The sequence below is a fragment of the Balearica regulorum genome, chromosome 1, assembly GCF_011004875.1.
Source record: "Balearica regulorum gibbericeps isolate bBalReg1 chromosome 1, bBalReg1.pri, whole genome shotgun sequence".
Taxonomy (NCBI): Eukaryota; Metazoa; Chordata; class Aves; order Gruiformes; family Gruidae; genus Balearica; species Balearica regulorum.
In genome coordinates, this window is record NC_046184.1 from 210,292,795 (window position 1) to 210,305,498 (window position 12,704).

A 12,704-nucleotide genomic window follows, 5' to 3' on the forward strand; every position below is an offset into this window, starting at 1 on the left:
GGCATGGTGGGGACGCCGGGGATGGGAGGGGATGTCTCCCAGTGGCGCCAGGCATGCGGGAGGGAGGGAAGGGGGTACCTGTTGTGGGGAGAGGGGGCACGGACAGGGTGCCCCGGGGTGTTTCTGAGGGACAAGGATGGGGGGGTGCAGGTAGGGGGTCCCCAGGGAGGAGAAGACAGGGAGCCCTTGCGAGGGGTGGCGGGACGCAGCCGGGACGAGCGGTGCTTCTCGGGGGTGGGGGTGCGGCTCGGTGCTCCCCAGGGATCGGGGGACGACTCCTCGGTGCCGGGGCGGAGGCCGCAGGTACTCTCCCCCCCCCCCCTTCCCCCGGAGGCGCGGCGGGGCGCCGAGGCGGGCCGGGCTCCCCGGGGCGGGGGCGGCGGCGCTGGGCGGGCGCGGGGAGGTGCCGCCCCTCCCCTGGGCAGTTTCTCGGCGAGGCTCTTTAATAGCGGGGCCGCCCCCGGCCCCTCCCCGTTGGAGCCGGCCCGTGTGGCTCGGCGCGGCCGGGGCCGGGGCCGGAGCCGGGGCCGGAGCCGGGGCAGGTGGGGTGCTGCTCGGGCCATGGCGGGGGGCGGCGGGGGGGCGGCCGGTCGCGCCCGGCTGCTGGCCGTGCTGCTGGCGGGGCTGCTCGGCGGGGCGCGGGGTTTCGGCGACGAGGAGGAGCGGCGCTGCGACGCCATCCGCATCGCCATGTGCCAGAACCTGGGCTACAATGTCACCAAGATGCCCAACCTGGTGGGACACGAGCTGCAGGCGGACGCGGAGCTGCAGCTCACCACCTTCACCCCCCTCATCCAGTACGGCTGCTCCAGCCAGCTCCAGGTGGGTCGGGGTCCCGGGGGTCTCCTTTGTGCGTGGGGGGTGTGTGTGTGGGGGGTGCTGTGCAGTGCCCGGACCGGCTGTCACCCCCCATCCTTATGCCCTCGGCTCAGTCCGGGGAAAAAAAAAATTCCAACCCGAGGTCCCGCCGCCTTGCAGTGCCGTTCCTGCTGCCCGGGGAGAGCAGGGTTCGTCCCGGGCGGCGGTGCGGAGGGCGCCGGGGCAGCGGAGCCCCGGGAGGGCGGCGGGTGGCCCGGCGGGTTGTCCCGGCTGCGGGCGGCGGGGAGCGGCGCGGTCCTGCCCTGCCCTGCCGCCGGGGAAAGCTGGGGTTCCCGGGGCTCTGCCCGGTCGCAGCGCTCCCGTTTCTGCTGTAGCCGAGGTGCTGCGCCCCTCTCCAAGGAGAAGCTGACGGAGCTGGCTCTGGGAGCCGCTGCCCGCTCCGGACCTCCTCCGGAGTTTCACCGCAGGAGTTTCTTTCCCAGGCGAACGACATAGATCCTTGTCCTCCCCACGGGCATTGATTTCATCAAACAAAAAACAGCTTGTTTCTTGGGGCAGAGTTCCCGAATTAGCACGCAATCCCGCTTACGTTGTCGCGTCGCAGATTTGCGATTATTCAAAAGCCGAGAAATCGGCAGCGTTTGACTATGGTTGTAAATACGCCTGTGACCTTATGGTAAAAGAAAAACACATTCTTCTGGGAGGATCGTGATCCGAAGTAATTCAATAAATGCCTTTTCTTCTGTTTGTTTGTTAGCTGCGATAGCCAGGCAGTGCCCAGAACAAATATATGTATTTGTTTAAACCGCTTCAATTTGTTTTTTTGCTTTCCTAAATTGCACCCTTGAGGTTTAGATCTGGCTAAATCCCACTGGCTTTATTGAAACTGATGGGCTAAATTTACATGGAGCTAATCTAGGGAGAAAATGTTCAGGCTTTGGCTTTGGACCACATTTGAACTGAAAGAAGACAACATTTTTAGGTTGGTCTTTTTTTCTCCTTTGTTTTTATTCTTCTTGGTTTATTTGTTTTATGCTGCTTCCTGTTTTTTAAGGCAAAGTACCAAATATTATTGCTAAAAAGGCAAAAAAAAAAAAAAGTGTTACGCTATAACCTGTTTCATTTTCCCCTAACACACTTGTGATTTCTGCTTCTCTCTTCCAGTTCTTCCTTTGTTCGGTCTATGTCCCGATGTGCACGGAGAAGATTAACATCCCCATAGGTCCCTGCGGTGGCATGTGCCTCTCTGTCAAAAGGAGATGTGAACCCGTTTTAAAAGAATTTGGCTTTGCCTGGCCAGACAGCCTAAACTGCAGCAAATTCCCACCCCAGAACGATCACAACCACATGTGCATGGAGGGTCCAGGGGATGAAGAGGTTCCCCTTCACAGCAAGACCTCCTTGCAGCCTGGAGAAGAGTGCCACAGCATGGGATCTAACTCGGATCAGTACATCTGGGTGAAGAGAAGCTTGAACTGTGTCCTGAAGTGTGGCTACGACGCCGGTCTCTACAGCAGGTCAGCTAAGGAATTCACGGATATCTGGATGGCTGTGTGGGCCAGTCTTTGCTTCATCTCAACTGCCTTTACAGTCCTGACCTTCCTGATTGATTCATCCAGATTTTCCTACCCGGAGCGCCCAATCATATTTTTGAGCATGTGCTACAATATTTATAGCATTGCTTATATTGTGAGGCTAACTGTGGGCCGGGAAAGGATATCCTGTGATTTTGAAGAGGCAGCAGAACCTGTTCTTATCCAAGAAGGTCTTAAGAACACAGGATGTGCTATAATTTTCTTGCTGATGTATTTTTTCGGGATGGCTAGCTCCATCTGGTGGGTTATTCTCACATTGACATGGTTTCTGGCTGCAGGACTCAAGTGGGGCCATGAAGCTATAGAAATGCACAGTTCTTATTTCCATATTGCAGCCTGGGCTATCCCCGCAGTGAAGACCATCGTTATTTTGATTATGAGACTAGTAGACGCAGATGAGCTCACCGGTCTGTGCTACGTTGGGAACCAGAACCTAGATGCTCTGACGGGCTTTGTCGTCGCTCCGCTTTTTACCTACCTGGTCATTGGGACTTTATTCATTGCAGCGGGACTCGTGGCCTTATTTAAAATCAGGTCTAATCTTCAAAAAGATGGAACTAAAACTGACAAACTGGAAAGGCTGATGGTCAAAATCGGCGTCTTCTCAGTGCTGTACACCGTCCCAGCAACGTGTGTCATCGCCTGTTATTTCTACGAAATCTCCAACTGGGCCATTTTCCGCTATTCGGCAGATGATTCCAATATGGCAGTGGAGATGCTCAAAATCTTCATGTCCCTCCTGGTGGGTATTACGTCAGGTATGTGGATCTGGTCAGCCAAAACTCTGCACACATGGCAGAAGTGCTCCAACAGACTGGTGAACTCAGGGAAAGTGAAACGGGAGAAGAGAGCAGATGGTTGGGTGAAACCTGGGAAAGGGAACGAGACCGTGGTATGAGAAAAGGACGACACCCAGATGGTCTGACTGCTCTCCCGTGAAGGACTGACCACGTGTAAGCATTGCTGTGTAAATGTGGGGAGTAGAGTAGGGAGACGGTTACACAACCTGTCTCTGGGGGATGGAAGAAAAAGCCTTAAAGAATAAACAGCAAAAAATCATGCTGCAGATGCAATAGCCATAAATCATGCTGCCCAAAATAGGAAAGCCTAGGGAGGCTTTAAAAGCTGTGAAATATCCAAACATGTTATCTTCCTTTTTTCTTTTTTTTTTTTTTTTTAAAGCAGGATGCAATATACTGAAGTCTTTAGAAGTTGAGGGACTGTAGCCCACAGCTGTGGGATGTTGTTTTGTTTTCATGGTCTTATAGCTGATGGAGGAAAGGCAGTCTGGGGCCAAATGCTGGGCTGACTTAGGGTCCAGTTATCAGAAGATGGAGTACCCAGAACCTCAGTTAGATGTCTTCTTTCCGAGTTCAGCATCGTGAAGGAAGCACTTGCCGAGGGTTGTGTCCTTATGCCCTGGGGAATTCTGTTGCTCCCGTATGCTGCACAGATCAGCCAAGGATCAGGTCCTCCAACAAATACCAAGTGGACTTTTCCAGGTCTGAGAGTTACCCGTGATGAGAAGGATTTAGTGAGGATGATTAAGTCATCTGGTGGTCTAATAATAATTTTGACTCATTCTTTTTCTTGTCTGTAACCTGGTCTGAATTGAGTGTTGACTCTGCCTTGTAGGAATTTGGACCTCTCTAGGTCCCTTCCCACCTGAATTATTCTGTGGTTCTATGAATATTTCTAATTTCTTTAAAGCTTTACTGAAGGCCATTGTCAGTGGGAGCTGGGACACTGTATGGTCTTCTGCATCAATTATCGTTATCCGTCTGCCTCCATTCCTTCAGGTGCTCCTGCTCTTTCCAGTGGACTACTTTATTCTGCTGCATTTAATAGCTTTAAATAAAGTCTTACATTATAGTGCTCATTCCTCCAGGAAAGAGAAAAATGAGTTGAGGGTCTCTTCAAACAATGCCCATTTTCTCCAAGTAAACTTATCTGGCTCTCTCTGGAGACCCATTGCATGAAGCAATTAAGTCTTAATATATTTCATTCAGTGCGATGGTATCTCTGCAGACGCCAGTCTGGGGAGAAGTGAAATGTTAAGTTCCTTGGCAACCTCATGTTCACACAGATCAGTTGTATAATTATGTGTGTCAGTTACAATTAAAAGAACATTCTCAGCCCATGACATCGCAGTACAGCTGACTGCCTCACAACGATGCTCCAATTGCTTGCTGACAGCTATGGAGGTTTTTTTTTTTAACATATATTTACATGCAGAATATGAGCAGGCATTCAGTTCTCAGGAACGACGAGACATTTCCAGTTTTTGTAAAGGGATCCCAAGAGAAGAGATCCAACTTCTTGGTGAATAGTGTTGTTTCATAGCAGCTGTTGAGGTTTCTTATACTTTTATTTGAGGAGGCATTGGCTTGTGCTTGTGGGGAGCTTGAACCTTGTGTCGGTGGCTGGTTTGGCTAATAAGAAAGGTGACACAAATAGAAATAGCCCAGAAGCACTTAAAAGAACGCTATTCTGATGTTCTATTCCTTTGAAGGACCTTCAGTTTTATTTGTGTGCCCTAAACTTTTGCTTCATTTGTGTGGAACCTGGTCAGCTGTGGAGCATCCCCCTGGTGCCCTGACTCGCACGACCTTTGAGGGCAGCTGAGAACAGGCACTGCTTTATTACACTGCTCGCTTTTCACACAGGTGCCCCATGGGCTTCCCAAACCACAACTCGCTCCAGCTCTGGCCGAGAGTGCTAATCTGTCCCAGAAGCGTATATTGTTTCAATGTCAATGCTGAAACATGTGCTAGAGCACTTCTTTTTTTTAAAAAAAAAAAAAACACCAAACCCCAAGCAAACCCTAATTGCAGTCTTTGCGGTTGGGCTCCCTCTCCAGCAGAACAAGTGACAACTTGACACATTCTGCTCAAGACGCACAAGCATTGTCTTGGCCAACACCGCATACCAGCCGAGCCTTTTCATCCTCTCCATAAAGTCTCTCGCTATTAGTGCTGTGTTTGGATCTGGTTATTCTTCTGTGGACAAGGAGTTCTGCAAGTAGGAGAATGGCCAAGCTTCTCCGTTGTGCGATCTTTCTCCTGGCGCAGCGAGGGATATAAAGTCGGCAGCTGTATGTTGGCTTTCAAGGAGTGAGGACATAGTAGGAGCCTTGTCTTGTAACCTAGCATTGGGCTGTGCCAAGGTGTCATGTTCACTCAAGTGTCCTTCACTTTGAAGCAGTTTGGATACTCTTCTGGCCCACCCGACCCATGTTTGACCTGACTGATTCAATAAATGGCATTTTTAACCGTGTTATGTACACAGAAGTGAATGTTAAGTAGTACCTCGTTATCAGATCCCAGCATCTCCATCTGTCACAGTCCACAGCGTCGCAGGCGGATGTCCCCAGTGATGTGAGGTGTTGGAAGTGAGTTGGATGAGGATAGCACTGCATAGCCCCATGAGGGACCTGGGGGATATTCCAGTAAAGAGTGTGAGGGACTGAAATACTATGGGGAGGAGGTGGGTTAGGGAGAGACACCAGCTGCTGTTCCTGAAGGAACATCTTTCCCAGGCATTCAGGGGGACACTGTACCAACCCAAAGTGAGATCAGCTGTTGTAGTGTTGAAACCATTCCTTAAATGTATTCATCCACGTGCATTTACCTTGCTCCACTTCAGGGCTGTGTGAGTGGGAAGTCGCAGCAGATGATACCCGCTCTTCTCAACCGCCAGGTTTTAGGCTATCTGCAACTCTTATGTTCTCTCGTTTCAACGTTGTTATGAATTTAAAGCCAAAAAATGTGTGACTAATCCTGTCTCGGAAGTGCAGTTGCTGCGGTTATACAACTAAAAACTTTGCAGCAGTTACCTTGCTCGCGCAGTCCGTGCTCCCTTCTCCCTGCCCCGGCATGTGCTTTTCTCACGGCAGGTTTCGGAAGCATCTGCTGGAGAGGTACAAGCTTAGCTCTTATGTTAAACAGGCAGGCTAGCTCCTTTTTCTGAATTTTAAGGAAATAGATGCTGATTATTTTGGGGTGTACAGAAAATATATCTACTTTGATGTATGTACTGTAAATTTCTAATTTATCACTGTAAAAAAAAAACCAAACCAAAACCTTTGCTATTTAATTTTTATATCAAAATAAAATTTTAACCTCTGTGGATAACTAAGGTATTCCTGGCAGCCCTCACGTTTTTGGTGAGTTTGTTTCTTAATTTGGTTTCATTGTGGTTGGAAGTGCATTTTTTCCCCTGAAGGAAGAACTGAAATGCTCCCGCTGCAGTGAAGGGATGTTCTGAACGGGTTAATCCAGCACAGTTTGGATCTAAATGTGGGTTGTGAGAAATAACTGAGAACAAAACATCATTGGGCAACAGCGAGAGTACATGCACACTTCAGGGCTTGCACGCACGGGTGGACAGAAACCCTTTCAAAGACGGCACAAGGGTCCTGAGTGCTGGCTGGGGATGCGGCTGGAGCTTTGGGCTCGTCTGAGCGCGTCCCCAAAACGGAACGGGAGTGCAAGATGGAAGCAGAACCGCCTGCTGCTGTAACACTGCCGTGATGTGGCTCCTGGGGAGAGCGGAGGCTCGTGTAAGGCTCCTTTTTATTTCATGTATTATGGAATAAGCGCATCCAAAGATGCACTGAGCGTTCAGATATGGGGCGGATGGTGGAGAAGGGCAGTGGGACCGTCTGCCTGGTGAGTATATGAGGACTATTCTTGGCTTTCGGAAGGGGCAAATTCTGCTCTTGGTAACATGCTTGAAATGGGTTCACTCCTAGGGGTAATTTCAGCCCTTCAGAGGACAGATTCAATTGATCATCTACATTTTCTTACTATGTTTTTTAAAAAGTTAAGGTTATTAATCCTCCACTTATTTTTTATTCCTTTTTGTCACTTCACAGTTAGGATGTACAGCAGCAACAAGGAGTTCCTTCTTTTTGTGTGTACATCCCTCACCAGTTTCTCCGACGCTGATAGTACACTTTGTGATATTAATCATCCTCTAAACTCACATAATCATATCCATCATGAAGCATTCTGTGTGTGGGATTACTTAATTAGCATAATTCTAATAACCTAAATCAGACTAGAGTGGATAATAGTGAGGATGCGCTATAAAGAAGACAGTAGGAATTATCACCTGTGTATCTGTAGCTAATCAAGTTTTGAAGAGCAGCATCTAAAGCTGGTAATTAGTGATTTGCTCATGCCTTTGGCAGCTCATCACTGTAATGTTCTCAGGGTGGTGATTAATAAGATCTCTGACTTGAAACTTACGATTAGGAGTTTTTAATATAGCTACAGTTGAACATAACAAACATAAAGGAGCTTCGTCGTTGGGGCTGTTCACACCACCAGAGAACCTCAGACATAGTGTGCGAGATGGTGCTGGCTGCTCTAGGTCTCTGATGGCCACTTGCCCTTATGCACATTAGCCATGTTGGGCATCGCAGAGCGTCACCTGTGAAGTGATGGTGGATTGCTGTAGTGGCTCTGACCGGGGGACAACAACGGGAGCCACTGGGATGACAAATCAGCCCGGGTTTTCCTACAGAGGGGAGTATGTGGCTGTATACAAAGCTCACAAAAAGTAGCCGTTACCAGGACCTTTTGTTTGGTTGGTTGGTTTAGTCTTGTTTTTTTAAAGCTGTCTTTAAAGAGAGCAAATGTTAAGGAGTTCATAGTGAAGGAGACCAGAGTTCTGCTGCTAGAAATCAGGAGCATCCTAAGCTCCAGTAATGTGAAAACGTGGTGTCGTGAGACCCCGGCTTCAGTGGTGGAGTTTCTGCCACGCCTGCTCCGTCATTCCCGCAACTGCACTGCGTTTCAGCTCCTCCTTCATTTCGCCAGTGAAACTATTTGCAGCGCAGAGCTGCAAAGCAGATCAGCAAAAAGATCTGGGTTAAAAATAACCATCAGAGTTCTTGTTTTGTTTTATGCCGAAGGTTGTTTTTAACTTGGATCGCGTCAGTGATGTGGTTCGTGCGGCAGCCCCACCGAGAGCTGTACTGGCACAGCGAGGCAGCATCAGCTGCTGGGGGAGCGGGGGTCTGGCTTACATTGCTTTGCCTCCTGCAGGCATCGTCCTGCGGAGCTGCTCCCCAAGCCCTCTTGCACCGTCATCCCCACGAGGCCAGAGCCGCATCTGTCTGCAGGGGTGCAGGAATGGGTGAGATACAAGTACCCATCCGCTTCCAGCTTCCCCAGCCTCGGCTAAAATAGCAAAGCCTTCTGTAGGGCTGTTGGTAACTCCTTAAGTTTGATGCTTTGCCTGAGATGATCGAGTCCAGCTTTGAACTGCTTGCCTGTAGGTGGAAGCCCCATCGCAGAGCCCCGTAGCAGCTGTGCCACTGATGCTCCACAGTGCCCTTTTTGGCACATGTGGGCTAACTGGCTCATGCTATAAGCCAGGAGTTTGCAGCCTCTGCCTCAACCTACGGCAGTTCAACCAGACTGACAAATATTAATGTAGTTGGAGTGCAAAGTGGCACATCTCTCCGTACTTGCTGGCTGCGACAGCGATGAGCCAGAGCATGGTCCAGGCTGGAACCACGTTGTGCCATGTGCCCACCGAACCGCCCCAAGAACGGACGAGGGGATGGGAGCAGATCAGGCAGCTCCCAGCTGATGGTGAGCTGGTACAGTAGATCCCGTATCACTAGTATTTCCTGCAGCTGGGAAACGATTTCTGGCCAGAGGTCTGGCGCATCCTGGCAGACTCCAGCTGTTGTAACAGCTTTATGTTGTTAACAACCAGATGTTTTGTTTTATGCTCTGGGAACAGCCTACCAAACAGTCACCACGGGGCTGGAAGAGCACAAAGGTGGCTTAGAGGGTAGCAGCAGCAAACGAGTACTCACGTGCTAGGGTATCACTGAGAAATTGTTCTTCTGTTTTCGTAGTTTCTTGGGAGAGAGGGGACCTTCTGTCTGCCAGATGTTACATATGACACCAGAGGAAACAGGTTAAATTCCAAACTCAAATATTATTGCACCGCAAAATTTGCTGTAATTTGTAACTCATGATTTTCTTGCTGTATTTGCTTGCCAGAAGCAAAACTGCTGATTCATTAGATCCACTTCAGCGGAATCGGGGAAGGGAGACCTAACTTTAATTTTGTCCATTTTAAAAATCAATGTTTTAAAACATTGAAAAAACCAAACACCACAATTACCTGTGGCTTGTTGATACACTGGTGAGATAAAGATCTTGATTTTATATTTCCATCAGCATTTAGCTAGTTTCCTGCTTGGTTCTCTCATTTCCTGAGCTTACTCTGAGGAAGGGAAAAACATCCTTCCTGCAAAATAGATGCAAATCTTTTGACAATCTGCTTCTACAATATTAAAGTTTAAAATACTATTATGCAGAGAAACAACCTGACATTAAATGTTTTAATGGATGAAGTGAAGTATTTTCTTCTGAAGCAACTCAGAGACACTCTCACTCAAGTACTTGGTAAGGAATGATAAGCGAAGAGCCATGGAAAAGCAGGAATTGAGTCTTTTCAGGGATTTTTCTTGCATTTTTGGGTCTTTTGCTTTGCAGCAAGGAGTGGCTGACATCTAGCGGCAGCTGTACCCTGACCCCCAGCCCCTCGCCGCCGCTCACCAGCCCGGCTCCCCACTCGTGTCCAGGCCATTCCTGGGGGGTTGCTGGGGGCAGATTTGTTTTTTGTGGTATCGAGGGGACTGGGATGCAAAGCGGGGAGCTGCTGCTGGACCGGGGCTCCTCGCCTCTACCCTCTCCCCAGCCCTGTCAGGCTGCACCCCGACCAGCGTTACATCGCTCCTGGGAGGGTTGGTACCTCTTCAGTAAGACCAACGCTGCCATAGGCTTTCACAGAATGCCTTGGGTGGAAGGGACCTCAACGATCATCTAGTTCCACCCCCCCTGCCATGGTTGCCCAAAGCCCCATCCAACCTGGCCTTCAACACTTCCAGGGATGGGGCATCCACAGCTTCTCTGGGCAACCTGTTCCAGGCTTCTAACATTGAACCCATTAAATGGGTGTTCAGAAGCAATGGGGTGCAACAAGAAGAGGTCCATCCATCCCCTCTCTCCATCAAGGCTCCACCCCAGCATCTGGAAAGGTGAGGGCAAGGCAGGGTGCATACCTCAGCTGCCGGTGTGAAGACTTTGCCCAGCAGCACGTCTGCCAGATCTGGGCCATACGTGATGGTTTGTACCAAGTGCATCAGCTAAGCAAATCACAAGCTTACCCTCCATTTAATATTAATCTCTCCTTGCTCAGCCCTAGGCTCAGGGCTGGAGTGGCTACAGCAGGTTGCTAACATTGCTCACAGGGGGAAAAAAAAAAAAAAGACCTGATAACACGGTAGCGTGGCAAAAGGGCCAAAGGGACATCTGTCCCCTGCTGCGGCAAGGGAAGCTGCCGGTAGCAGAAGCCAGCAGCATGTACACTCCAAAAAGGTCATTCAAAAGACTTAACACGATCTCTTCCTTGACCTCACACTAGTTATGTTTAAAAGAAAAAGGACAGGGAGAGCACAGCAGAAAGGAAAGCCTCTAGCCTGAGATGTCAGCCTTTCTTCTTTCTACTGCCACTTGGCAGCAGCGGGAAAAAGCTGGCAGTCCCCAGGCAGAAAGCAAAAAGCATTTGCAGTCACGCACAGGAGAACCACAATAAAACCATTGCATCTTTTTGAAAGGTAGAGTGTGCGGGAGAGGCCTGGAAACGGGGAAGAGGGTTTCTCGCAGGAGAAGGGAATATATATATAATGCTGAGAATTCAGCTACAGAGGCCCCAGCGTATGAAAGTATGACAAACAATAATACCATTCCACTCACAAAACAATTGTGTTTCTACAGCTGCAGCCTGAGCAGAGCCAAAAGAAGTGAGGAGCCATCCCTGCTTCCCTGGAGAATGGTTTTATAACCGAAGCAGGGAAAGGGGCAGGTCTCACCCTGAATTACACCAATAATTCATCCTGTCAGCATCGGCAAAGCTGGCCCTCAGTTTGCTGTGCGATAAGTTGGGTTTTGCTTTGGTGAGCTCACAAGGTCGCTCCCTCTCCAAAATGACCAAGAGCAGCATCTGCATCTTCCAGAGCCCTGCCAGCTTTGGGATGCTCCAGGATGCTGCATCCCTTCCTCCCCCTCTCCTTGGAATATCAGGCTCTTTTTCTTTTTTTGGCTGTGAAAAGTCAAGTGTTAGAGATGTGGCCACCAGCCCAGTCCTCGCTTGTGTGGCCTTTCCAGGAGCTGTGCTCTCCGGCCCCATGAGTCCCTCCCACAGCCTGGGTTCCTGTCAAGATTCAGGACTTTGCAGACCCATTCCCAAATCAGCTACCGAGCTGCTGTCTCGTGTCATGGAGGGGGTGGTCTGACCATGGCGGTCTAAGAGAGAGAACCATGGCTGTTGGGATATGAGTAATAGGATTAGAGGAAATGGCCTCAAGTTGCACCAGGGGAGGTTTAGATCGGATATTAGGAAAAATTTCTTCACCAGAAGGGTTGTCAATCATTGGAACAGGCTGCCCAGGGAAGTGGTTGAGTCACCATCCCTGGAGGTATCTAAAAGACATGTAGATGTAGCACTTAGGGACATGGTTTAGTGGTGGACTTGGCAATGCTAGATTAGTGGTTGGACTCGATGATCTTAAAGGTCTTTTCCAACCAAAACAATTCTATGATTCTGTGTTACTGCTTCAGTACTGGGCTATGCAGAGGAAGGCAGTGTATGGGTATGAGAGGAGTGTCCAGGACCTCCACACCTCTCCAGCTCTGCTAAAGCAACTGAAGCAGAAGCAGCACAAGTTTTCAAAATGCTCAGCCTTTTCCTACAACCTCAGAAGAACCCAACTATCTTCCTAGTGACAGAAGAAAGACCAAGAGGTTAGAGGACCTGTTGGCCCAAAGAGGCACACAGAGGTGGGTGAGCAGGAGAAAAATCTCCATGTGAATAGATTCACAGCAAAAATAAAACCTATTCCCATTCCCAGTTGCACCTGTTGGCTCATCACCGCTCATTTATGGAAGAAAAGAGATTTCTTCCATGAGGAGAGGGGAAGACTCTGCCTTTTTGGAAAAAAATGCTGCAAATCCTTTCTCCATCTATCTTCTACAGCTCATCTACAAATCTATACACAAGGTTGACTAAGAGTGGTTTTTTAACTAATGCAGGTATGGACATAGACAGCCTTTAGAAATTTATATAGCAGGTTAAATAATTTACCTCCCGTTACAGAGGAAGTGATTGCTGAGCCTGGGACTCAAAAGGCAGGGTTTATGGACCTCAGGCTGCACCTCTTTCTGGAAAACACCCCCATGTTCTTAATTTCTAGGAAGCTTT

At 49.3% G+C, this 12,704-nt stretch overlaps 1 protein-coding gene across 1 annotated transcript; it reads left to right on the forward strand.

The window, feature by feature from the left end:
* The first annotated feature begins 497 nt into the window (after positions 1 to 497).
* On the forward strand, positions 498 to 6,547 carry FZD4 (frizzled class receptor 4). The gene is made up of 2 exons (XM_075742417.1): positions 498 to 822; positions 1,984 to 6,547. The coding sequence occupies exons 1-2, from the start codon at positions 562 to 564 to the stop codon at positions 3,310 to 3,312; spliced, it is 1,590 nt and encodes a 529-aa protein (XP_075598532.1). The 5' UTR covers positions 498 to 561; the 3' UTR covers positions 3,313 to 6,547.
* The last annotated feature ends 6,157 nt before the right edge of the window (positions 6,548 to 12,704 follow it).

What these genes read in the sequence shown, in the direction of transcription:
- FZD4 (XM_075742417.1), top strand. Translation starts at nt 562, where the DNA reads ATGGCGGGGGGCGGCGGGGGGGCGGCCGGTCGCGCCCGGCTGCTGGCC. An exon ending in GCTGCTCCAGCCAGCTCCAG is followed by an intron (nt 823 to 1,983) that starts GTGGGTCGGGGT and finishes TCTCTCTTCCAG; the next exon opens with TTCTTCCTTTGTTCGGTCTA.